This window comes from Nyctereutes procyonoides, unplaced genomic scaffold (genome assembly GCF_905146905.1).
Source record: "Nyctereutes procyonoides isolate TBG_1078 unplaced genomic scaffold, NYPRO_anot_genome, whole genome shotgun sequence".
Classification (NCBI taxonomy): domain Eukaryota; kingdom Metazoa; phylum Chordata; class Mammalia; order Carnivora; family Canidae; genus Nyctereutes; species Nyctereutes procyonoides.
In genome coordinates this window covers 21,409,802-21,436,060 of record NW_026575049.1, presented here as the reverse complement: position 1 = coordinate 21,436,060, position 26,259 = coordinate 21,409,802, and the positions used below count along the sequence as shown (strand labels likewise).

At 56.1% G+C, this 26,259-nt stretch overlaps 1 protein-coding gene across 2 annotated transcripts in view; it reads left to right on the top strand.

Moving 5' to 3' along the window:
* Positions 1-26,259, top strand: part of FBLN1 (fibulin 1) — a 102,925-nt gene that overhangs the window by 16,840 nt on the left and 59,826 nt on the right. For both annotated transcript variants that reach the window (XM_055329036.1, XM_055329037.1), the window contains exons 2-12: positions 132-237; positions 6,225-6,360; positions 8,402-8,573; positions 12,604-12,663; positions 14,061-14,162; positions 14,741-14,878; positions 16,085-16,222; positions 21,477-21,620; positions 22,416-22,544; positions 23,209-23,334; positions 25,881-26,000. In XM_055329036.1, the coding sequence (XP_055185011.1) occupies positions 132-237; positions 6,225-6,360; positions 8,402-8,573; positions 12,604-12,663; positions 14,061-14,162; positions 14,741-14,878; positions 16,085-16,222; positions 21,477-21,620; positions 22,416-22,544; positions 23,209-23,334; positions 25,881-26,000 (1,371 nt within the window). The remainder of the gene's footprint in view (positions 1-131; positions 238-6,224; positions 6,361-8,401; positions 8,574-12,603; positions 12,664-14,060; positions 14,163-14,740; positions 14,879-16,084; positions 16,223-21,476; positions 21,621-22,415; positions 22,545-23,208; positions 23,335-25,880; positions 26,001-26,259) is intronic.

Here is a 26,259-nt window from a genome sequence, read left to right as displayed (position 1 = left end):
CCCATTCAGACCGGCCTGGCCCGTAGCGGGGGCCGGAGGCAATGGGATGGGGGCCACACATCAAAGGGTCCCTCACGTGGGCTCATGGCAAGTCACCCCCTGACCAGGCACCCTGCTCTCTCCCCACACAGTGGCCGCAGACAACGTCATGGAGGCTTGCTGTGCTGACGGACAACAAATGGCCACCCAGCACAGGGACTGCTCGCTGCCGTACACCTCGAAATCCAAGGAATGCAGGTACATGTGCCAGCGGCCACCGTTCTCCCCGCGTGGTGTTCCTTTAGCAGAACAGGGGAGGAGGGACAGCGTGCAGGCCACGTCCACTCACACTGTGGGAGGCGTGGAGGGTGACCCCCTCCCCCTTCCTCTGTGCTCCCAGGTCCTCGAGCGGGACTGGGCTCCCCCTGCCTGGCTGCCCTGTGGTGGCCGGGGCATCGCTCCTGTCCCTGGGCCACAGAGCAGAGATGTCCAGCCTTGCCGTTCTCTCTGCCGCCGCTGGGCCCTGTGGCCAAGTCAGGTTCCTCCTAACACACAGCGGCCTGTTGTGGGGTCGGGTGAGATCATGTGCCTGGCAAGTCAAAGTAGGGGCTGCCTTCAGACCCGGAACACACAGACGAGCCCCAGATGCTTGTTCTTCTCACGCAGTAGACAGCGCCTGGATCCACCGTTCCTCTTTCCTTAAATTAACTGAAGGTCCCTCCAAGTTTTGGGAAAATGTAAACTTAGGGTAAGCGACGAAGATCGATGATGTTGATTGTCACCGTAAACGTAATAGTAAAAATAGCAAGCCTGTACGAAGCGCTTCCTTTGCACTGTGTATTTGTTGCACATTACGTCATTTAACCCTGTTGTTAATCCCAGTTTACAGATGAGCAACGTGAGCTCCCCCAACCCCCCTGCACACACAGCGGGTAGGTGATGGCAGTAGGATTTGAACCCCGATCCGCTGGCCGGGGGAGCCAGCGTCAGGGAGGCGAGGACACGACAGCAGTCCCTTGCTGGGTAGTTCGAGGTCTCCTCCCATCCCAGGCTAAGCCGCGCCACCCTGGGGGTGATGGGGAGCTGGCCGGAGAACTGCCATGGAAAGAATGTGCAGGGAAGGCTCGTCCACCTCGTTCTGGGCTTTTGCATTTATGTTGGCAGCGAGCATCGCGTGCAGTCTGCCAGCATGGCCGGACGATGTAAATCTTGATTTAGGAAATTCTTGAAAAGTCAAGAGCGTTATAGACCAAACAAAGGAAGAAAAAATGGGACACAAGGTTGGTTGAATAGAGTGGGAGGCCACACAGTCAGGATGTGCTGGGCATCTGACGGGTGAGAGCCGGGAGCTTGGCTCCCAAGTGAGGCTCAGCGCTGCAAATGTCAGAGGGGCTGGTGCGAAGCCAGTGGTCAGCACCGAGCCTTCTGTTTGCTGACTGCCCACGAGGAACAGCCTGGTCCCCTGGAAGCTGGATGGAGCGGGGCTGGATTCCTGGCTGTGCCACCTGAGCCAGCTCAGAGCCTCAATTTCCCCAACTGGGAAAGGAGGACTGTGATGCCATCCTTTCAGGGTAGGGACATTGACAGAGGGAAAAATCCAGCACCATGAAGCCAGACAGTGTGTCAGTCTGCCCGGGCTGCCATCACAAACACCACACAGACTGTGGGGCTTATGGTTTCCTAGCTCTGGAGCCCAGAAGTCCGGCACCATGGTGGGTGCAGGGCTGGTTCCTCCCAAGGCCCCTCTTCTGGGCCTGCAGACGGCCGTCCTCTCCCTGCGTCCTCGCAGGCTCGACCCTCTGTACATGCATCTGTGTCCCGATCTCCTTCTAAGGCCCCCGGTCGTACAGGATTAGCGCCCACCCCAATGGTCATTCACCTTTAGTTACCTCTTTACAGACCCTCTCTCCAAATACAGTCACATTTGAGGTTATGAGGGGGTGAAGATGTCCACATAGGATTTGGGGGTGGTATTCGGGGGGGAACCCAGTTCAAGCCATAACAGGGAGCCACTATTATCAATACTTCTTGAAATCAGAGACTTTCAAAGTGAGGCATCAGCCAGCCGAACCTCTCCACCCCTCAGGTCAGAGAGACCTAGAGGCTGCTGAGCCCTCCTTGTGAATTTGGATTTCGGTCATTACTAAATTTATTAGTGACTTTTTTTTTTCCTTAAAGATTTTATTTATTTATTCCTGAGAGACACAGAGAAAGGCAGAGACACAGGCAGAGGGAGAAGCAGGCTCCCTGCAGGAGCCCGATGTGGAACTCGATTCCGGGACCCCAGAGTCATGGCCTGGACTGAAGGCAAATGCTCAACCGCTGAGCCACCTGGGGGCCCCTATTAGTTACTTCTACCAACCAAAGTCTTTAATATGTTCCAGAGTTATTTTTAATCCCCAATGGGCCCCAAATGACAGAGTAGATACCTTCTTAGCTACACAGAAGGTATTGGTTCATGATCTATGTTTTGCTCAACGGTAAATTTCGAACATGCCTCAAGAGAAATCCTGACATGTAGGGAATACCATCTGAACAGCTGCATTTCTTCTCTCTGTGGGAGATGTAGCTGCAAATCCAGGCTCCCCCGACCCCCGACTTATTGCTGGAGTTCACCTGGTCACGGGGGCCTGCGGAAATCCTGGTGGGCAGTGTACATTTCTGCATCACCATGTCCTCAAAACGTGTTCTTGAACTCCCAGGACACCACTTACAGGTCCCTGATGGGCAGTGACTAGCGTTTTGTTTCACGGAGGCTCCAGGAGGCTGGTTGCCTCGTCCTGGTGAACTTGGGCCAGGGCCCCTTGATGAAGTGTTAGTATCAAGCTGCCTGGCTCTCACCAGGTCACCATTTGCTCCCTATCCAGGCCTCCCCTGCATGTTTTCCCCTTTGCTCAGTTAACACAGGGGTTTGAGCCCCACATCGTCTGTAGAGGTCAGAGGCCGAGCCTGGGCTGTTGGCTCAAAGGGAGATGTCATTCAGGGTGGGATGAAATAACAGAGGCAGGAGAGCCTCCTGGGCAGAGTCGGGGGAGGAGGTCCTAGGGGCTCGGTGAGGTCAGCTCCCCTTGGTGGGGAAGCAGAGACCCCAGAGGACCTCAGAGGAGCTGAGCCTCCTGCATCCGTGGGCTCTGGCCGAGCGCCTTCAGCTTCTGCTGGAGCCTCTAACAGGAGACACACTTGGGGGGAGGCAGGAGACAGCTGCTCTGATGCTTCCCCAAGGCGCATGTCACCTTGCACCCTGCCCTGAACTAAGGGCCAACGTTCCTCAGTATCTAAATGTAAAGTTGTGGGATGCTTGGGTGGCTCAGTGGTTGAGCGTCTGCCTTTGGCTCAGGGCGTGATCCCGGGGTCCTGGGATCGTGTCCCACATCAGGCTTCCTGCGGGATCCTGCTTCTCCCTCTGCCTATATCTCTGCCTTCTCTCATGAATAAATAAATAAAATCTTAAAAATAAAATAAAATAAAATAAATGTTAAGTTGCCTAAAACCTCGGGCTGAATGTAGCCCACCGACCTCTCAGAGGAATTTGAATACGCACTGAATCCAAGGCTGAGGTTTTTCAACACAACTAACGCACCCGATGCCTTCGTTTCTTACTCTCACAAACATCTGCACCTGCTAGGTGCCAGGCACTGTGCTCCAGGAGATGGGGATAAATTGGGGAACAGAAAAGACAAAATTTCTTCCAGAGAGGACACAGATGATAAAGTAATAAGTTAATTATATGGTGTGTGAGGAGGTGTCCTGTGTCGTAGGAAAGGAAAAACGGGTACGATAGGCAGGGTCTCCTCCTGGTTGAGGCAGGGTCTCTTCCTGGTTGGGGCAGGCTGACGATTGTAGACTGAGTGGTTGGGAAGGCCTCACGGAGGCGGCACATTGGAGGCAGAGCTTGAAGGAGACCAGCAAGTGAGCCAGGTGGGATTTCAGGCCAGGTCGCTGCTCCGAGTGGCTGGCAGCTCAGAGAGGCTGGGGATCTGGATGCCGCTGTGCAGATGCCCCGCGCCAGGCTCCTCCTGCCACTGGCCACCCTGGGACAGGGCCTAGGAGCCGCGGCCACTGGAGCCCCTCGGTGCAGGAGGCTGTTCTCCACCAGGTGACACCACTCCGGGTCCCCGAAGCCTCGGCGTGGGCCTGGCACACAGCAGGGACGCAGTCAAATTTCTTTTCATTGCAGTGAGATACACATAACATAACTGAGCATCTGAAGTGGTTTTAGGCATGTGGTTCAGCACACTCAGGCCAGCCCTCGCTGCCACCCATCTCCAGAAGGTTTTCATCTTCCCAAACCAAACCTCCATCCCAGCACCCGGCCACCCCCATTCTCTTCTGTCTCTGTGATTTTGAGGACTCTGGGTTCCTCACCCAAGTGCACACATACGGCGTTTGTCCTCTCGTTACTGGCTTATTTCACTGAGGATGATGTTCTCGGGGTCCATGCATGTGGTGGCAGGTGCAGGATCTCCTCGCTGGTTCAGGCTGAGTCGTGCGCCACCGTAGGGACGGACTGCATTCGGCTCAGTGCTCATTGCTCAGTGGACATGGGGTTGCTTCCGTCTTTTGGCTGTTGTGAATGATGCTGCTGTGAATGTGCGTGTGCAACTATCTCGAGTTCTTGGTTTCAGCTCCTTTGGCTGTTTACTAACGAGTGGGATCACTGGATCACATGGCAGTTGTGTATTTAATATTTCAAGGCGCTACCCTAGTGCTTTGTATGGAGGCCACTCCCAACAACAGTGCCTGAGCCTTCCGATCCTCCCTAACTCTGCTTTTCTGTGCAGCCACTGTCTTTGAACATGCGTAGACAGATGCCCGTCTGGATGCTGTTGCTGGCATTCTGGTGGTATACCTATTATTTGTAAATTCACCAAAAAGCACGAATGCAGTTTGTGGTATCACAAGCATAGGCGAGCCCATCCCGGAGCCCCAGGTGGTTCTGGAAGCACATGGGAGGCCAGGTGCAGAGCTCCAGCCCCGCAGGGTGGAGGTGGGGGTAGGACCGGCTGGGAGACTGCTGCTCCCCCAGGCAGGGGAGCCTGGCTGGTCAGCAGCACAGCGAGGCTGGGTACCCCATTCTCTCTGGAGTGGCGTGGTTGGGCGGCTCGTCCCACCCTTGCTGATGTTGGCGTGGGTCTGGTGGGAGCCGTACCTGGGCCTCACACGCACCTCCTGCCCGCTCACCTGCCGTGGCCCAGCCCGCCCTGCCCGGAGCCGTGTCCAAGGAGCCAATTCTGGCAGGTGATGGTCCTTCTGCTGACACGAGCCTTTACTCTCGGGCGTCCTCTAGTTTGCGAGGACTTTCTTTCCGGAGCCCCCGGCAGGGCCAGGACATGTGGACAGCCCCGCGTCACGGTTGCCCCCATCCCTCGCCACGTGGCCTCAGGCAGCTCCTCCACCTCGGGAGCAATTTCCTCTGAGTCTGGAAGAGACAGATGAGTGGTGAAGGGTGAGGGTGTCTGGTCCAGCGTCAGCAATCGGAAGGGGTGGCTTTTTAACTGGGTGGGAACATTTTGTAGGGCGACACTCAGAGACAGGAATCGAGGTCTCCCAACTCTACCCCCAGACACCACCTGCTTCGGTCTTTCTAATTGTATGCTTCTTGAGCACCTTCTGTGTGCCAACTACTGTGTGTGTGTGTGGGAGCGAGTGTGTGCACTGTGTGTAGGGATGTGAGTGCATGGCAGTGTGTGTGCACATAGGAGCAGCATGTGCAACAGTGTATCCACACTGTGTGTAGGTGTGTGAATACACGGGAGTGTGTGTGCACCAGTGTGTGTGTATGCACGTGCATGGGAACGACTGTGAGCACTGTGTAGGTGTGTGAGTGCACGGGAGTGTGTGTGCACATAGGAGCATGCATGTGCTCCAGTGTGTATGTGTGCACGTACATGGAAGCTAGTGTGAGCACTGTGTGTAGGTATGTGAGTGCATGGGAGTGTGTGCATATCGGAGCATGTGTGTGTGCACGAGTGTGTGTGTATGTGCGTGGGAGTGCACTGGTGTGTGTGTGTGCACGGGAGAGTGTGTGCACTAGTGAGTGTGTGTGCATGCACGGGAGTGAGTGTGTGTGTGCAAAAGTGTATGCCCTAGTGTGTGTGAAAGTGGGAGTCGGTTGAGAAGGGGAGGTGCCCAAAGATGACAGGGCCCCCGCCCTGAGGGGCGACTGCTCTCAGGCCCTGTGTGCCCCCCCCGGGACCCCCACCCTTCTGGGCCCTGCCCTCAGCCCGGCTGCCCTCCACCCGCAGGATGGTCCAGGAGCAGTGTTGCCACAGCCAGCTGGAGGAGCTGCACTGCGCCACAGGCATCAACCTGGCCAACGAGCAAGACAGCTGCGCCACGTCACACAGGGACAACACCAGCCTGGAGGCTACGTTCGTGAAGGTGAAGACCTGTCCTGCCGCCAGCAGTGCCGTCCCCGGCGGGAGGCCTGGCTGCCCTCCTGCCTGCAACGCCTGCCCAGGCCTGTCCTTTAGAGCAGCAGGAGGGCCCAGGGGCCTGTCTGGTCCCCCGCCCCCTGCGGTTTAGTCAGAAAACCCTGGATGACACCAGGGAGATGGGGAGGAAGGGACCCAGCCTTGCCCCGAGGACCTCCAGTGCCTGGGCTTCCAGCAGGAAGGCTGAAATCAGGGCAGAGGTTACCTGGGCTGGGGGGGGGGGGACCCGAGCCTCTCCAAGTTCAAGGCAGGCCCTCCAGCTTTCCTGCCCACCCGGAGCCCAGAATGGTTCCCCTCCCACCCCCCAGTCCACCGGGGCCTCTGATAACACGGGGCCTCCATAGCTGCCCTAGAAGAGAAGAGGGAGGTTCAGAGAGGCCCACGCTCCGCAGTGGCCTGGCTGGGGTAGTGTCAGGACCGGCAAGGGCAGGCGTCCGGCCAGGCAGGGCCCGGCGTGGGGTCGTTGGGCCCAGGGGGAGGCAAGCTCTGCGAGGGTGATGTCGTCCATCCTGGGTCTGCGCCGGGCCCCTCAGGGCCTCTGTCCCTGTGGAAGGTCTGCGTCCTGGCGTGAGGGAGGAGGAGCCCCTGACCGCTTCCCGGGGCCTGCAAACCACACATTCACTGGGCTGTCCCGCCCTCACCACCCACTGAGAGAGAAAAACAAGGCCAACCAGGAGGAGCTGGACACTTAACCTGGTCAGCTGGGAGCCTCTGGAGGTGCATTTCCAAGAAGATTTCCCATTCCCACTCAGGAAGGCCGGGGAGCCATTTCACGGAGCGTGAATGGGAATGAAGTCTGGATTCCTGGAGGAGGGTGTGGGATCCTTTCTGGGGATCCTCTCTTCATGCAGACTAGGGTGGAGGGGGCTTCTGCGTGGGGAGTTGAGGGTCCGGAGCCCCTCCACCCACCCTCAGCCTTTGGGGGCCTCCATGGGAGGAGGCTTCTGGTGTGAGGGAGCTGGGTGGGGTGAGGGCAGGGAGGGCTGGTCATAGAGGGGGACCCCGGAGCCAGGAGCCAGAGCGTCCAGCGGCTGCCTCCCCGGGCAGGGCCGGGACTCTGCAGACACTGTCTGCCTGCCAGACAGCTCTGCCCTTGTCCCCAGACTAGAAAGAAAAGGGAGGTGGAGAGAAGGCTTGGAATATTCTAACGGGAGGAGAAACAGGCCACTTTGGCAGATGCGTGATTTGTGTTTCCGGGAAGGATGACTCATGCCCTGGAAGGTGGAGGCGGTAACTGATGCCTCCCTCTTTCTGGCGGGATGGAAGCCCCATCAGCCCCCATGGAAATGCAAGCAGAGCCCCACCTCCTGGCTCTCCCGCTCTGGACCTTTTGGAAAGTTCTGTGCCTTTCCTAGGATAGGACAGTAAGGACTGAAATGGGGCTTTTCATAAATCAGGCTAAATGCCGTCCGCAGAACTCAGGCATCACTTTCAGGATCACTGGGGGTCCAGGTGACGGACAGTGACTCTGGGCAGTGACTCTGTCCCTCGTTTGATGACTTGTCCTGAGGGTCTCATGCTTTTCAAATGTGCGATGCACCTCTTGCTGCCCAAACCACCTGAATCGGAGGGAAGAGACCAGTGCATATTCATTTTTCTGTGCCTGGGGGAGAAATCTTAGCCCCCACACAAGGAATGGACCTGCAGGAGGCTCTTGTGTGACCCTCACAGGGTCCCTGTCATGGCTAATTCCTCCTGGAGGTGTATGAGCCAGACAGAGCAGGGGTGTTGAGTGGGACAGGCTGGTGGTGGGGCCTATGTTGGGTGCACCCCCTTGAAGGCTGCTCCCAGCACCAGGACCTGTGAGGTTTGGGGGGTCAGGATGCCCCGGGCTTGGCCTGCTGAACTGCTTGCTGCCAGCGTTTGGAAGAGATAGCCAAGCCCCAGCAGTGTCGTTGTGCAGGCCGAGTGGATATTGGGATCCGAGAGGCGAGGGGGCTCTGCTGTGTTGTGTGGCTTCTCCATCTGGTGTCTGCCTGTGTTTGCAGAGGTGCTGCCACTGCTGCCTGCTGGGGAGGGCGGCCCAGGCCCAGGGCCAGAGCTGCGAGTACACACTCCTGGTCGGCTACCAATGTGGGCTGGTCTTCCGGGCGTGCTGCGTCAAGGGCCAGGAGACAGCAGACTTCGCCCCCGGGGACATTGGGGACCTCCAAGAAGCAGGTAATCTCCCCCTCTTCTCCCTTTCGGGCAGTGCATTAGTTGGGGTTATCCTAAAAAAAACAAGAGAATGTGTATATATACGGAGAGAGAGGAAGAGATTTATTTTAAGGACTTGGCTCACTTGTGGGGGCTGGCAAGTCTGAAACCTGCAGGTTGGGCGAAAAGGCCAGAGACCCAAGGGAGAGCTGTTGTTGCAGCATGAGTCCAAGGGCCATCCGGTGGCGGAATTCCTTCTTGCTTGGAGGACATCAGTCTTTCTCTGAAGGCCTTCACCCGATTAGACGAGGCCCACCCATGTCATGGAGGGCAATTGGCTTTACTCAAAGTCTGTTGATTTAAATGCTAATCTCATCTAAAATACTGTCACAGTAAACACAGACTGGTGTTTGACCAAATATCTAGGTACTGTGGCCCAACCAAGTTAACACGTAAAGGGAACGACCACACAACGTGCGTACACACGTTGACTGTTTGTTGCCTTAACTCAGCAGAGGCTGGTTCTAGCTCTCGGAGCCGTTTCATGTTGTTTTCCTCCTCTGAGAGCCACGGCCCTGGGGTGGGACTGAAGGCTTGGGATCTGGGATCTGACAAATCTGGGTCCATGTCCTTGTCTCGACATGCATTTTAGGTAAACTGACTTATGCAGACCTCAGTTTCCTCATCTGTGAAATAGGGATAATTATAGTCCTGCTTCATATATGGGAGAGTGAGTATAAAGCGTTTGGGGTGACTCTGTGAATGTTTGCCATCACGACCTTTCCCGGTCTGTCCCACTGCCCCGGGCAGCGTGGTGGCTGGCGTTGCTCCCATTCCGCGGATGAGGGCCTGGTGCTTGAGGTCACTTGGTGACACACACGGGAGGGAGGATGCTGGCCCTCCGCCCCCTGGCCAGTGCCCTTTCTCTGTCCGTCTGGTGCCAGTGATGTGTCGAGAAGAAGCGGGGCAGGGGTATCACTCATTTCTAGCCGGCTGTGCTCTTTCAACTCGTACTTATTCAGCAAAGGGGTGCGTGACCCCAAGAATAGCTTCAAGGGTGCTCCCAGCTGTGCGTCCACCACCCTCCATCTGTCCAGGGCCAAGACGAATCCTGAAGCCTCTGGCCGTGGCTCAGTTACACGATTCAGGAAACTTCTTGTCTGTCTAATAACCTCTTCCTCTCCTGTGGTGGTTTCCGGGGCTGTAATGGAGATAACCCTGGAAACTTTGTGGGATGTGCCGTGCCCCGGGCTTGCCCTGTGACTTTGGGCTCCTTTCCCGCTTCCCACCGTGGTGGGTAAAGGGCAGGAAGGCCTTTGGACGGGGGAGCTCACAGACCCGTTCTCCCTGTGTCGGACTGTCCGTCACCCCGGCCTCATGACCCTCGTGGCTTTGTGGCCCTGGGTCGAGTGGACCGAGTCTCTCTTTGGTTTTAATTTCTCATGGATGCCATGGGGCTGATTTCAGATATCTCAGTCGGAAAGAAGGCCTGGAACCACATTCTGGCTCCCTCCTTGACTTTTGAAACCAGGGATGACATTTTCACTTTAAACAAACCCAAACTGTTCGTCCTGGTGGAGAATTTCTCCTGTTACTGGGGAGGATTTTTGTTGATTTATGTCTTGTTTCCATAACGATCTCTGAGCTTTTTTGCAGCTCCAGATGTCTTATTTCTCTGCTGTCTTCTATCTGCCTCAATTCTTGCACCAGACTTTTCTCAAAGGCCCTGTGAGTACTCCCTGCCCTCCCTCCTCGCAGACACAGACATGACTTCCTTCCAGGAAGGTTTATCGCGGGCCTACTGTGTGCTGCTGCGGGGCCACACAGAGGGTCCCCAGATCACTGCCAGCCTCTGCCAAAATAAGTAGAGGAATTCAGTGTAAACCTTTAGGAACTTGTATAAGCACATGATAGCATGACTTAGGTCTGTTTCATCTACATGGGGGCTAAGATGCCCATTTCCATTACTTAGTTTATCTGGTAATGCATTTATATTACAGGTTATCAGAGTATTGGCTTGAGATGGGGGAAAGAGCCCTGTCCCTTTACCGCAGAGAGTTTGGGAGGAACCGTGCTGGGACATCGACTGGTTACCCCCAGTCTACAGACCAGAAGATTGAGGCTGGGGAAGCCCACGTTCGAGATTTGCTTTCTGGCAGGAATGGTGGTGTCTGTGCCAGGCTTGCTGGCTCCCACAGAACACCGTGCAAACCTCAATGGCCTCATCACCCCGGCGAGAAGTGGCTCCTTGCAGGTCGTCCTGGTGGACGCCCCAGGGCCTACACCTTGGCCTGGACCGAATAATGCCTCAAGCGAGTGAGGAGTCCCCGAGTTGAATAACCTCAGCAAAGGCGCTCCCAGCCCCCTCACCTGGGAGAGCTGATTCACACTCTCAAAGTCTTTTGCTTAGTTCCTGGCCAAGTGAAAAGTTTATGTAGGGACCCTGGCCGCAGTTTAACGTCCGGAAAAAAAAATGCCTTGTACATCATGTATATAGGTTACTTCCCATTGAATATTTTTAAAGGTTTTATTCATGAGAGACACAGAGAGAGAGAGGCAGAGACACGGGCAGAGGGAGAAGCAGGTTCCCCACGCGGGACTCGATCCCAGGACCCCAGGATCACGTCCTGAGCCTAAGGCAGACGCTAACCGCTGAGCCACCCAGGGGTCCCTGCCCTATTGAATTTTATAGCAGAATTGCTAATGTTTCTTCTTCACGATGTTTATTTCTCTGGTGTGGGTGTGTTATCTCTCACTGAAGATACAGAAAGCAGAGGGAAGAGGACGTGACACTGGGAGGAATATTGTTTCCATGGTTTCCATTAGGTCGTCTTTCCTTTCCTTGTTTTTCTTCATCGGGGTGCGCTCTGATTTACGCTTTCCCACCCAGGGCTGTCGCATCCTGCTGTCAGCTCGTGACTGACTTGTGATCTCCGTCACCTTCGCTTGCAGAAGGGTCTTCCACTTCCCAGGGCACGGCTTTCAGGGATTTGTAGGGATCCCTCCCACCCTTGGCTGTATGTGAGCCGAAGGGACTAGTTCTCTTCCCCCAGAACTAAAGTGGAAATCCATGCTATTAGATCACATCAGGGTACCCCACTGCGCCCCGCGCCCTCACCGTCTCCCGGTGCCCTGTTGAAGGCTCTGCCAAGTGCTCGGCCTGCAGAGCAGAGCTCGGGCCCCTGTCCGAGTGCACCCAGTGAGTCCCTGCTGATGCCCGGCTACTTTGCAGTGGATTTCCTGGGACTCCGCAGACTGGGGTTGGTGTGGGAGGAGCTGAAGCAACAGAAATGTTCTGTCTCCTGGTCTGGAGGCCAGATGCCCCCGATCAAGGTGCTGGCAGGGCTACATCCCTCTGAGGCCGCAGATCCAGGCTGGGCTCTCCCGGCTTCTGGTGGCCTCGTGTGCTCCTTGGCTGGTGCATCTCCTGCCTGTCTTCACGTCATTGCTCCTCCGTGTGTGTTTCCCCTTTCTTTTATTTTTATTTTTTTATTTTTAAAGATTTCGTTTATTCATGAGAGACACAGAGAGAGAGGCAGAGACACAGGCAGAGGGAGAAGCAGGCTCCCTGCGGGGACCCTGGTGTGGGACTCGATCCCGGGACCCCAGGGTCACACCCTGAGCTGAAGGCAGCCGCTGAGCCACCCAGGCATCCCTCCTCTTTCTCTAAGGACACAGACACGGCCTCTCGGACCCCACCCTAATGCCCCTTAGCTCCATCCTCTGCAAACACTCTGCCCCAGGGGAGGGTCACAGCCACAGGTGCTGGGGGTTAGAGCTGCAACATCTTCGTGGGGGGAGACCCCATTCAACCCATGACAACAAGCCTTTACCAGGTGCACCGTTGAAGGTCTGGGGGCCGTGGCTGCATTTGCTGAAATAGGCAAGTGAGGCGGGTTGCCTGACCCCCATGCTGTTTGGGCACCGAGCTCCCCAAATGGGCACGACTGCCTGCTATTTATAAGGAGGGGGAGTATTTATTCCGGGTTTCTACAGAGACGAGATGAGACACCGCGTTTGGGTAAATGTCCCTTTTGCCCCTCTTTCCCCTCAGCCAAGATTTCGGAGATCGAGGAGGAACAGGAGGACCCGTACCTGAATGACCGCTGCAGAGGTGAGGCTCTGGTACCCGTCCCCCACTCCAGGGGACGTGGCACTAATCCCACTGGGAGCTTGACCTCTCGTTTCACTCGGGTTCTCCTGGGAAGAGCCCTTTGGCTTGGAGTCCACTGAGGTCCCTCTGCCCCACCCCACCCCCGGCACTCCTGGGCTCCCCATCTCCTTCTTCCCTCCAAGCCGGGGACTGGTGGGTGCACAGGGAGGAGGCCATGCGGGAAGCGGGCAACACAAGCCTCCCCACTACGGCACCCCCCTAAACACGGGCTCCGGGGAGGGGGACCATCTGGGGAGGGGTGAGTATTGCTTGACTTTGTGTCCTGGAGCCCTGGCAGTGCCAGAGACCATGTCCACGTATCCGTGTCTCGCAAGGGAGACGTTTGCAAACGTAAAGTGAGCACAACGGGCCTGGCAGATTTGTTTTTCAGATGATAAAACTTTATTTCTCTTTCCCGGAGCATTCCCACATGTCTAGACTGGCAAGTCGTCTCCGAAGCTTCATTCGGAGCCTTGCCCTGCCTGTGGTTGGAGCGTTAATTGGGAGCCAGTGTAATCACAAAACGATGTGGTCAACGAACAGGGACAGTTGGCACAGGGGCGGGGTAGGGGGTAGGGGTGGGACTGGTGGAGGGCAGAGAGCCCAGAAAGCTCCTTGGGGGTGTGGGGGTGGGTGGGAGGGTCTTCCTGGGGGAGGAAGTAGCTGGTTTGCAATGAGTGAGGGTGGACGGAGATTTGGGCAGCAGGAGCAGAGATGTGCACACCCAGACCCACCGCAGCTGGTGGGCCATGGTGCAGGGAGGGGTGCGGTGGGGGCGGAGGGAGAGGCTGGGGAGGCGGGCCGGGGTCATTGGGCCCCGGGCAGTGGTCAGAACTGTGGTAGCGGCTCTAGCTGGTGGAGGTTTGTCCCGGGGAGATCTGCTCTTTGAGCATCACTCAGCTGCCCCGTGGGAAGCGTGGGTGGAGGGGAGGTAGCAGGGCCACCCAGGAGGCCATCACAGCTCACCTCTGCAGGGAGGGGGTCCTCACGGGACTGCCGCTCCGTGTTTGTGCTGAGCACGAAGCCATCAGCATCACTGGCTTCTCCGCCTTGTCCCTCCCAGCCTCACTACAACCGGCGGGGATGGCCCTGCATGCCGCCAACTAGTTGGACCAGGGCTCAGACCTGAAGCAGCAGCCCTGGGGTTGCCCAGGGCCGGATCCTGGGGGTCTCCCGTGAGAGGGGAGGGGGTACGAGGCCAGAGAGGCTGGGCTCCACGATGGGGAGCCTGCCTTTGTATGTTGTCCACCCTGAGTGCGTTTGCTCTGGCCCAGTCCAAACAGAACCGGAAACCCAGAAGGTCTCTGGTGTGCGTTGGGCTCCTGGCTGACATTCGCTCTGATTTGCTCTGATCCCAGGCGGGGGGCCCTGCAAGCAGCAGTGCCGGGACACGGGCGAGGAGGTCGTGTGCTCTTGCTTCGTGGGCTACCAGCTGCTGCCTGACAGTGTGTCCTGTGAAGGTAATGGTGACCGAGCTCCAGCGACAGCACGACGGCACACAGCCGCACTGGGAGCCTCGGCCTCCGATTGACACCTGGGCAGGCCCCACTTGGCGCACGTTGGGGCCCCATCTGTGGGTGAAGAACAGCATTCCCTGGAGTCTACAGTGCATGGCGCCCAGCCACGGCTCTCCTCCAGGAACATATGAATTCAGTGTCGGGAAAGAGGGTTGGCTTTGGGGTCTGACCAGGCTCTGGCCCTCAGCAAGTCCCTCAGCCCCTCTTGAGGTGGGAGAGATGGAAGCAGGTGATCGCCTCTCCTGGGGGAGGCCTTAATGATCACATGACTCCAGTTCGGGGCCTGGCATGTGTTTAGCAGGTGCTTAGAGGGAGCAATAGATCTGAGACGTAGCAGGGGGAGGATGCCATTGGTAATGAGTGCCCAGTACCCCTTCCATCCCGAATATGCACGTGGTGGAGGGCACTTCACAGATGCTAGGACCCAGTTGCCCCATGCCTTCTGGTACATTCCTTTTGTTAAAGCTCAGGGGGGCCGTGGTTCTGGCTGGTTACTCCTGCTTTGCCTCTGTCTCTCCTAGATATCAATGAATGCATCACGGGCAACCACAATTGCCGGCTCGGAGAGTCCTGTGTCAATACGGTGGGCTCTTTCCGCTGCCAGAGAGACAGCAGCTGTGGGACTGGCTATGAACTCACAGAGGACAATGACTGCAAAGGTATAACATGCTCTGAGCCTACACACCTCAGCTCCCCAGGAGTAGATAGGATGTGCTGCTAAAGGCAGCACCGGCTCCCGGGGCTCTGGGCTCCCTTGGTGCCCCAGGGCCCCAGGACTTCCTAGGGGGGCACTGGCCAGCTATATTGTTAATAAAGATTTACCTTCTTTACTGTAAGGTTGAGTTAATGACAAGGGTGAGTTTGCACTTCTGAAAAGGTTCAGGGCAGGATCATTTCAAAACAAGAGCAGAGGTGAATTCCAGGTGCTCACATGGACTTTCTACCCACCCCGCAAAAAAAAAAAAAAAATTTTTTTTTTTTTTTTTTTTTTTTATACAACAGCTGCCTTCCATCTGACTCCAGGCTTCCTTGAAGTTCAAAGCATAGTCTCTTCCGCTGCATAAAAACATGACATTTCTGGCTGCTGGCCTTTTCCCCGCCAAGCCATAGATGTTATTTGGCAGATAAGGCTTTGATGAGGATCTATTAGAACATAGTTTTCTTCTGAGGGTTTCCAGCCCTTCAGAATGACAAAACCACTTGTGTGAACATTCTGGTTGAGTTACGAGGGTAGCTCAAAAGCCAGGCACACCCTCCTGACATCTGAGGGCCTTTGGGCAGGCTCACTTTGCTCCACCCTCGCTGGGCGGCTTGGGCCCTGAGAACCCAGGGACCCAGCCAGCTGAGTATACACTTTTGAACATTTGACAGCCACGAACTTCAGGGGAAGAGCAGCCAACATGTCTGATCATGACAATCCCCATTGTTCACATTTGAAAAGTTGTGACAATTTCAGAATGAATAAGTTTATAGGTACCGTGTTTATTGCCACTAAGATCATTGCTTATTATCTAAACTAAACATGCACTTAACCTAAAGTGCAAAAAAAAAAAAAAAAAATCCCATATACTGCCAGGAAAATGCCTGGGTTATTTATTATGTAACAGAAAGTATGCCTCATAAGAGCCTTGGGGGAATAAAGAAAAAAAAAAAGAGTTTTCAATCTTTAGCATTGTGAGCACTTATTTGGCTAACTAAGGCTCTTTTTTTTTTTTTTTTAATTGAGACTTCTCTATTGGAATGTTTTGGATTGTAGTCTGAGTAATGAGCATTGAAAGAAGAAAACTTTCTTGTGATTTTTAAATGTTGTGAGATGCTTCTGGCAGGACTCTTGCTAACAATTTCCTTTTTTTATGATGTACCAGATATTGACGAGTGTGAGAGTGGTATTCATAACTGCCTCCCCGATTTTATCTGTCAGAATACTCTGGGATCCTTCCGCTGCAGACCCAAGCTACAGTGCAAGAGTGGCTTTATACAAGATGCTCTAGGCAACTGTATTGGTAAGACACTCGCCAGGGCTGCCAGGGTCCCCCAGGCAGGGCAGACGCTCCGGTGCTAGGCCACGTCTCTAGAACGTGGGGGGCTGCCGAGCAGAGATCACCAGGCGTACCCCCTAAGGGGCCGGGGAGCAAATATTTAGGCTGCGTGGGCCATCTGGTCTCTGTTGCGGCTACTCGGCTCTGCTTTTGAAGGTGGAAATCGGCCACAGATATGTGAACGAATGGGCCGTGCTGTGTCCCCGTGAAACTTCATATATAGACACAGGGAGAGAGGCTGGAGTCGCCCCAGTGCTAGAATTAGGAATTCAATTTTAGAGTCACAGACACCTGGTTTAAGATTTTTTTTTCTTTTTTAAATTCATGAGAGAGACAGAGAGAGAGGCAGAGACACAGGCAGAGGGAGAAGCAGGCTCCCTGCGGGGAGCCCAATGCGGGACTTGATCCCAGGACCTGAGCCAAAGGCGGACCCCCAACCGCTGAGCCACCTGGGTGTCCCAGAGACACCTGGTTTAGAACTGAATGACGTAAAGCCATTTACTTCCTTCCTCTGACCCTGAATTTCTGTCTTTATAAAATGGGAATAATCATATCTGCCTGCGAGGCTTGAGGCAAGGATTGAATTAGATGGTTATGAAGTGCCTGGGATATTGGCTGTGACGAATACTCCGTATTAGTAGTCAGGTTCCCAGAGGTGGCGCGGAGAAGGGGCGGAGCTGGGGGGGGCTGGGGCAGGGGCGCGGGGAGCCGGTGTCTACGGGGCCGGGTGTCAGCCCGGAAAATACAAACGCGGCCTGGTTGGATGGTGGGGATGGTCGCTCGACAGCGTGAACGTAGTTGATGCCACCTGTCTGCACTGTTAAAAATTGCAAAGATGGCAGATGTTATGTCTCCCCACAAACACACACAACTACTGTGTTGGTGTCAGAGGAAGACTGATGTGGAATGAAGGAGAATCCGGTGTGGACGCTGTAGATTAGTGGACGCGGGAGGCGCAGTCAGACGCTTGGCTTGGAGAAGCATCGTGGGAGGGCGGGGAGCCGGGCGGACACGGTGCCTGTGCTGCACCCAGCAGGTGGCTCCTCTTCCTCCTGGACTCACCCCGGCTAGCCACCTGCTCCGTCACCGTTTGCCGTGGGCATTTGCGTCCAGATCGGCCGGCCTGGCCTTGGCCTCTGCTCAGCAGAAGCTTCTAGGTCCTGAGAGCGGCAGACGCCACCAGTTAGAACCCAGCCTCCCTGGCGCTGCCCCGTTACCCGCCCCCCGCAAGAGGTTGGCAGCTCCGTCACCGTGGGATGGGGGGCTTCTGTCTTAGGTCCAGCCCATCCACTCTCAGAGAAATCGGTATTGATTTTTTTTGTTGTAAAGATTTTATTTATTTATTCATGAGAGACATAGAAAGAGGCAGAGACACAGGCAGAGGGAGAAGCAGGCTCCATGCAGGGAGCCCGACGTGGGACTCGATCCCGGGACCCCAGGATCACGCCCTGAGCTGAAAGCAGATGCTCAACCACTGAGCCACCTGGGTGTCCCTCTGTATCGATTTTTGATTTGAAATGGTAGTTTGGACTCGTTTTTTTTTTTTATTATTATTTTATTTTTTAACCACCCTGGGCTAAAGACAAGTAGAAAAAAAAAAAAAAGACAAATAGAACAGTGACCCCCCCACTTGGACAGGGGTCTCCTGGGAACCCTACCCCGGCCTTCGTCTTTAAAGCTCCCCTGTCACCCGGTGCGGGGAGGGTGGGGAGGCGTCGGAGCCATGGGGGGAGCTCTGCTCAGCTGGGGTTGGTCCGTGGCCAGCTTCCTGCTGGCGGGGCTGTCGTCACCCAGCTCAGGGGACCAGTGAGCAGGAGGCTGACGGCCCTCCCTGGGGCCAGCAGGGAGGAGGGCCCTGCCCAGACTTGTAGGGCCTTGGAGGGGGCTCCACCGAGGAGGCTGGCATCTGTTCGGGACGGAAACCCTGACTCATGGCAAAAATCAGCCCAGATTTCCACAAAGAGGGAACATTTGCAAGTCCCGGCGTGCCCCCCCACCTCCCCCTCCACAGGGGTGCAGACTGTGCAGGGGCAAGGTGTGAGATATGTAGTGGGAGGGGACAGTCCCCTCGGTGTCCTCCCCTAGATGCAGGGAGAGCCTGGGAGAGCTGAGCAAAGCCCCCGAAGAAGCCCCCCTCACCCCCTGCCAGTATCTGGTTATTTGGAGGGTCTGCAAACCAGCCATGAGGTGCCCCTCGTCTTAGCCCTGGGGCAGCCCCCCTTACATCACCCATAGTCCTTGCAACCAAACTCAGGATTCTTTCTTTAAATTTTTTTAAAAGTTATATATATATCTCTATATTTACAAAAGTGCAAGCAAAACCCAAAGTGCAGAATGGATAAGTTTCTTGCTAAGCAGTGTCTGTGCTCTTCTGGGCTCCTGCTCTCCCAAAACTTTGTTTCTGATGACTATGGGACCAGACTGGGATGCCTGGGAGGCTCAGCAATCGAGCGTCTACCTTTGGCTCAGGGCATGATCATGGGGTCCTGGGATCGAGTCCTGCATTGGGCTCCCCGTAGGGAGCCTGCTTCTCCCTCTGCCTGTGTCTCTGCCTCCCTCTCTGTGTCTCTCATGAATAAATACAATCTTTAAAAAAAAAAGAAAAGAAAATGGGACCAGACTGATCTGCCACTTGTTTCCTCTCATCCTTTAGCAACATACTTCGACATCATTTTATGCCAGTACCTTTACATCGTCTTTTTAAAAATAAACTGCCTCATCCCAAATACTTCTTTATGAGGAGACAGTGTCAAGATAGAAGGCTGGTTTCACTTCCCCTCCTGTGTGCATCCTGGTCTTCTGCTTGCACACCTCTGCCAACGGCACCCTCACTCCCCCCCAGAACAGTGTGATGTGCTGGGAAGCTCTGACCTCACAGGTAGCCAAATCCATCTTCCTGGAATTTCCAGGACCACCCCTGGTGCCCCACAGGCCTGCTTGTTCCCCTCCAGCCACCAGCAGCCAGCCCGGCAGCTGCAGAGCTCTGCCCAGGGGGGCCCACACCAGGATGGCCAGCCTCTGAGAAGGCAGAGGACTCTTTCCTTATTAGAAGACATAGAATGTTCTAGAACCTTGAGGTTTGGTTGCTGAGGTCCTTGAGGCGATCCCATCTTTGTTGGTTTTCTTTTTCCTGTTTCTTCGGATTTTCTGATCGGTGCCCACCGTCTTCCTTTCTGTGTTAGGACAATAGAAAGGGCCAGAGCAGGGGCCTCCTGCACGTGGCCCACTCTGTCTTGGGACACTCACAGGTCCTGGGGCAGAGTTTGGGAGCTGTAGACCTGAAAGGCGAGTGCAAGGCTTAGAGGGAAGGCAGTCCCATTGCTGCTAAATACTGTATTTAATCTCAACACAAGTTTTTTTCTGTAAAGGGCTAAATAGGACCAGCCTCGTGTGCTAGAGGGTCTCTGGCGCAGCTCGTGAGAACAGCTGTAGACAGTATGTAAAAGAACGAGCGTGGCTGGCTTCCAGTAAAGCTTTATTGACAAAAGCAGGCAGCGGCGGGGCTGGATTTGGCTGGCAGCTGTAGCTTCCCGACCCCTGATTTGAGGGCTGGACTCACGGTTCTAGAGCTGAGTGGGCCCTGAGCTCACCCTCGTGCTTGCGGAGTTGCCTTGTGTATAAAATGCAGATAAGAATCCTGCCCCTGGGCAGCCCTGGTGGCCCAGTGGTTTAGCGCCGCCTTCAGCCCAGGGTGTGATCCTGGAGACCCGGGATCGAGTCCCACATTGGGCTCCCCGCAGGGAGCCTGCTTCTCCCTCTGCCTGTGTCTCTGCCTCTCTCTCTCTCTGTGTCTCTCATGAATAAATAAATAAAATCTTAAAAAAAAAAAAAAGAATCCTGGCCCTGCCTGACTCGTAGGCCAGCTGTGGCAGGCGACGGCAGGCAGAACCGAAAGGCTCGTGTAAACTGTTAAGTGCTGCACCGGTGCAAGAAGGCTGACTGGAGGGGATGCGGCTGGTCACGGACCGTCCCAGGAGGGTGGGGTGTGGCCGGGAGGGAGGTACAGCTGATCCTTGTTTTCGACTTCAGCTCAGGCCCTTGTACCATCTCTCGCTCCTCTTGGTCCCCTAGAGGCCTTGTAGGTGTCTGAGCAAGGGGACTGTAAAAAAGCACAGTCCTTTGAGAAGTCTCCCCCTAGTGAGAAGTTCAGCCTCTGTGGTTTTTTGTTATTGTTGGTTGAGAGAGAAAGAGGGAGGCGGAGACCCTGAGCAGGGGGCAGGGCAGATGGAGTGGGAGAGAGAGACTCTCAAGCAGACCGCCCTGCTGAGCGTGGAGCCTGAGTTGGGGCTCGATCCCAGGACGCTGAGATCATGACCTGGGCTGAAGTCAAGAGTCAGACGCTTAACCGACTAAGCCGCCCAGGAGTGGTTTTGTGCCACGAATTGGAACTGGAGCGAATGGTTATCCTCGTGTGTGCACTGGTTGGTGCTCGTTAGCCGTGTGCTCTGCAGAGGTGAATGCCCCACCCAGGCAGGTGCGGTCACGGAGGGAGAGTGCTGTGCCCTGAACGTGGAGCCGGCAGCCCCTCCCAGGTGGGCTCAGGTCAGCTCGGGCCTGAGGGGCCCAGATCGGGGGCCAGGCAGGAAGGGGTCTCGAGGAAGTGGCACTCGAGCTGTAGACGTGTTTCCCAGGGAGATGGGGCACATGGCTTCCCAAGTGGGGACCGTGAGACATGGGGCCTGGGGGGCCTGCCCGGGAGCCGTGGGTATGCTGTAAGGGCCCAAGCCTGGCTGCAGGAGCTACTGGCCAGAGTGAGGCTGAAGCCAGGTGGGGCCGGGCCGGCGTCGGAGGAGCCCAGAACCTCGCAGGGGTGAGGGTGCAGCCACCTCTGTCTCCCTGAACCCGGCATGCACCCCGCGTGGGAGTGAGTGAATACAGGGTGGTGCCCCAATTGCCAAGTCGGTGGTGTAGACATTGAGTCCTGTGGGATTCAGAAGGGACATAGCCACGTGATTGTGGGCAGGCCTGAGAGGAGGCAGGTGGGCGGCCCCAGATCCGGTGCAAGGAAAGAAGGTTTAGGAGCAAGGAGGTGGCCCAGGCAGGTGGTATTTAAACTGGTGTGTGCGGGCGAGATCCGGGAGCCAGTTGGGAGGCCGCGTATAGTGCCTCTGTGTGTGGTTTTGCGGCGAGGGGGGACGTGGGGTTTTTTGGAGATCCAGTGGTTGGGTTTTAGAGGCCCTCCATGTTTAACCACGTTGTCTCGGTCTTCCCCCTGTAGATATCAATGAGTGTCTAAGTATCAGTGCCCCGTGCCCCGTTGGGCAGACATGCATCAACACGGAGGGCTCCTACACATGCCAGAAGAACGTGCCCAACTGTGGCCGTGGCTACCATCTCAACGAGGAGGGAACCCGCTGTGTTGGTTGGTATTAAAAAAGGAAACCAATCTGAAATCAGCCTTTCTGACTGCTCTCTGGATGGGGAGAGGAGGTTCCCCAAAGCGAAGCTGTTTCCACCTGTCCATCCATCCCATCGCTCATCTCCAAGCATAAACCTTTATCATCCATTGCTTGGACTATTGCAGTAGGATGCCAGCCTACCACTGCCCCCCGCCTTGTCCCTTTCAGTCTGTCTGAGGTGTCCTGAGCTGCAATCTCCCTTGTGCCCCCCAGCCCACAGTCCCCACTGGCGAGAGACAGAGCATAGAAGTTCTCTGCTTAGAATTTAGTTCCCTGAGGTGGCCCCAACTTCACAAACCTTATAATTCAGATGACATAGGCCTTGCTGCTCCTTAAACGAGCCCTGCAGCCCTGCCCTTTCCTCTCTGGGTGGTTTTCTGCGTTTCCATCATTCCCTCTGCCCACCTGCTGCTACATTCCTTTCCATCCAGATTCCCGCTAGATCCAGATCCCTGCTAGAGGGAAGGAGTCTTTCTCCCTCTGCCTCCCAGAGCACTTCCCTAGCGTCTCCTCTGGTCACTGGGTACTTCCTGCCTTAGCTAGGGCCACTGCTGGCCACCTGGAGCAGGAGGCTCCCGAGGGTAGGGGCTGCATCTGGGTCACACAGTAGGCACTCTGTGACATGCGGAAGAATAAATAATGCTGCTGTCAGTGTACATCTCAGTTTGCTGCTTTCTTGTCTTCCTTTCTTATCATCTTTGAGGGGAGGGGGGAACCCCACACTAAACGTTTTTCAATGTGTCCTTCTCTTTTGCAAGATGTGGACGAGTGTGCGGCACCCTCTGAGCCTTGTGGGCCGGGGCACCTGTGTGTGAACTCCCCTGGAAGTTTCCGTTGTGAGTGCAAGGCTGGATACTATTTCGATGGCATCAGCAGGACGTGCGTGGGTACGTGGGTTTCCCCGCAGGCCAGGCCCCCCTGGGGTGACCATAGTCTGTGCCTCACCTGAGAAGTCCTGGCACGGCAGCCCCAGAGAACAGATCCCATGTCACAGGACGCCCCCCCTTCTGGTTCCAGCCCTGCTGCTGTGCCCCCAGGTGTGAGCTGCCTCCCACCTGTACAGCAGGTGCTCTGCTTGACCCAAGACCTGTAAGCCTGCTCTACACATGTCCAGAAGCATTAGGGATTTCCCAGAGTCACTGCTCACCCCCAGGGCTGGGGGCTGGGTGTATAGCCCACGACAAAAGAACCAAAGGTGGTATGGTGGCCTGACCTTCAGGATCAGGGACAGAGGCCGTGCTGGCCGGCACCTGCCATCCCCAATCCAGGCTGCTCGGGAAGGCTGGCAGCTGCCCTGCCCACTGCCCCAGAGCCCCGTGTCAGACCCCAGCGGACCCCCCTTTTGGGGCTTTGGGGTAGAGAATGGGCAGGTGGACAGGGAGGCCGCGTGTGGCCCCGGCTCCCCCGCAGACTTGCCACGGGCTTGGGACAGGTCACTCTGCCCAAGGTGGGGCCATGGGAGGTGGGGGATGGAGGTGGCGAGCAGAGGCAGTGGGGGGCACTGCGGCGGGTTGGGCGCTGCCCTGAGCCAGCCCGCCTGCCCCATTACAGACATCAATGAGTGTCGGCGCTACCCCGGGCGCCTGTGCGGCCACAAGTGCGAGAACACGCCAGGCTCCTACTTCTGCAGCTGCACCGTGGGCTTCCGGCTCTCTGCAGACGGCCGGTCATGTGAAGGTGAGGCTGTGCAGGTGGGATGGGGGGGCCCAGGACCCCCTTCTCCTGGGGGGAACCACCGCTCCACCTGCAGACACGTAGGGACAGATTCGGGTTTGTTTTCCAAGGCCATACTACATGACACCTGGTGGGGGAGTCGCCTGTAAAAGCTGGCTTGTCAGCGAGGACTCCTCACCTGCCGCTCCCAGCCCCCGAGTGCCTGGTGGCACGTGCCCAGGGCCGCGCACGTGGGGATCAATAACCCGAAGAGACTGTGTGGGCTGTGGCTAAGAGCGTGCGATCTGGAGGCATCTGACCTCCCACCCTGTATTCACGTGACCATGGGGAGTGGCTGCCTCTGTGTCCTAACAGGAGAAATGGGGTTGATAGGTCAGATTTTCAAGTTGGAAAGTCGGGTTTTCCTCCTCGTTGCAGTCGCAGAGAGACGTCAGTGTCAATCCATCTCAGCCATGCAGAAGCCAAAGGCAGGAGGCTTTTTAGATGCTGGGGCGAGCCGAGGGGAAGTGCTGCAGGATGCCAAGTGGGGCGCAGCCTGTTTAGGCCGGCTGCACCTGCTAAGTGACTCCTACCCTCCCACAGAGACTGGGAGATCGGGGCCTACCCTCCTTGATGATCACATCTCCAAGGCATGGCGCCTGCGTCCCTAGAGAAAGACTCTTGGGTGCAGAGGATACATCTCAAAGGGACAAAGAAAGGCTTTACATTTGCAAGTTTTCCAAAGTAAATACTTGCAAGAAACAAGGGAGGCCAGGGTGTGTAGTCAGGTGTTGGCTGGAGTGCTGAGTATCTTTGGGCAACGCTGACCTTTCCCAGGCGGGCCTCTCAGGGGTCTGAGGTCATCATCCCAGGCACCCCTCTCGGGCCGGTAGAAGCCGTAATGCTAAAGTGCGGTCGGGTCTCTCTGGCCGCTGGGCAGGGGGTTGGGCAGAGTTGTTCAAGCAGAGTCTTCGGGTGATCACACGGCACCAGCCTCCTCTGGGGTTGGACTGAGCTGACGTCACGTGCATTCAGCACAGGGCCTGGCATGCAGTAGGTGCTCAACAGGTGTCACATGTTCTACGGGGATGAGGTTCTGAGGTCAGAGCTTTGACAGCCCTCAGCAATCCCCTCCCCCTGGACACTTGGCAGGACGATCACAAAAGTCCGATAGGCCCAGATGCACCCAGACGGGAGGGTGGACAGTATGACGGGATCCTGGGCCCAAAGGTCCCTCCAAGAGTTTAGAATCTGTCCCCAAGAACCAGACCCAATGCACACGTATCAGCAAGGAAACAGATTCACGCATGGGGGGATGGCGGTCTCCCTAGAGCTTGGGTTCAAAACCCTAGCTTGGGTTAAGAAGTACCTCGGTGTTTCTGGGCCCCAGTGTCCTCATCTGGGACCCCAGTCGGGGTGGCAGGACCCATGTTATTGGGAGGCATGAGGATGAAGCCTGTGAAGAGCTCATCCCAGTGACCTGCGCTGAGACAAAGTGCCAGCTGTGGAGACCACTGGTGCTCTTGCTATAATCGTTCATGGCTTATGCTGTTCCTCGTCACTCCTAAGTGACTGGAAAGGACACACTCACATCTACGTTAGCGGCAACAGTGAGGACAGAGAACCAGGGCCTGGCCAGCTGTGCCCTGTCATTCCCCTAAGCATTTATAAAGCACACCCGACAGGGTGTGTAGTGAGAACGTGGTTCCTGCCTTCAGGGAGTGTCTAGGCTGTGACGAGAAGCCACACAGGGTCAGAGGTGAGCAGGGAACCGGGTGAGCAGCTGGCAGCCAGGCTGGGCACCAGGGGTGCAGCAGGATAAAACACTGGGTGAGAGGCCAATGGACATTCTCAGCTGCTCGCCCCTCCTGCCCTGCTAGGGGCTAGCCATAAATGCATGTGAGTAGGGCCTTCTAAGCCAGAGGTTGGCAAAAAAAAAAAAAAATTCTCTAAAAGCCACATAGTAACTGATTTTGGCTCTGCTGGCTGCAGTCTGTCGCACCTACTCACCTCTGCGGCTGCAGTGCAAGAACAGCCACAGATCGGGCTAAATGAGTGAACGTGGCTATGTGCCAATAAAACTTTATTTACAAAACCAAGCGGTGGGCCAGATGTGTGCTGATCCCTGCTCTAAGGGAAGGGAACAGACGAGCCGAAGCCCAGAGCTGCTGAGTGGCCTGGCGAGCGCCAGGTATTGGAGTGTTGGGAATATTGGCACATCGGCTGCTTGCCCAGGCCTCCCTCTCTGCAGAGGTGAAGTGGGTAGGGCCGTGATCGGATCTCCATTTGAGGGCCAGAACTGACCTGGCAGTGGCCCCACAGGACCCTGCTGGAGGAACCGAGACGGAGGCTCTACTGTCATCCTGATGAGAGGTTCCAGATCCATCAACCACAGGGGACTGAGAAGGAAGCTCTTTCCCGTGGGGCGACCACAGACAGGCCCCCAGCCCCGACCTCAGGACCTCTGGCCCTTCCTCTGTGTTAGCTTGAGGGAGGGGCTGTGCTTACAACCCTGCCAGGGGCCAGGCTGGGTCATTGGGCGGTGACCTCGGGGACCCTCTCGTTTTCAGACGTGAATGAATGCAACAGCAGCCCTTGCAGCCAGGAGTGTGCCAACGTGTACGGCTCCTACCAGTGCTACTGCCGGCGAGGCTACCAGCTGAGCGACGTGGACGGGGTCACCTGCGAAGGTGAGGGCGCCCCACTTGGCAGAGGGGAGATCACCCACCCCCTTCGACTTAACGCCCTTCCAGGCTGGTGGGTGGTGAGGGTTTTTCCCTGTCCAACTGAGATTTGTTTGGATACAAATAAGTCATTGAGAGTGAGGTTTAGGAAATAGCAGACACGTAACTGGGGATCGAAGTGGGTGCCGGGACCTTGACCTGCACGGGGCAGGAACCGCACATGATAGGGCCTGGTGGTGGTGACCCAGGCACAAGGTGGGGGCTC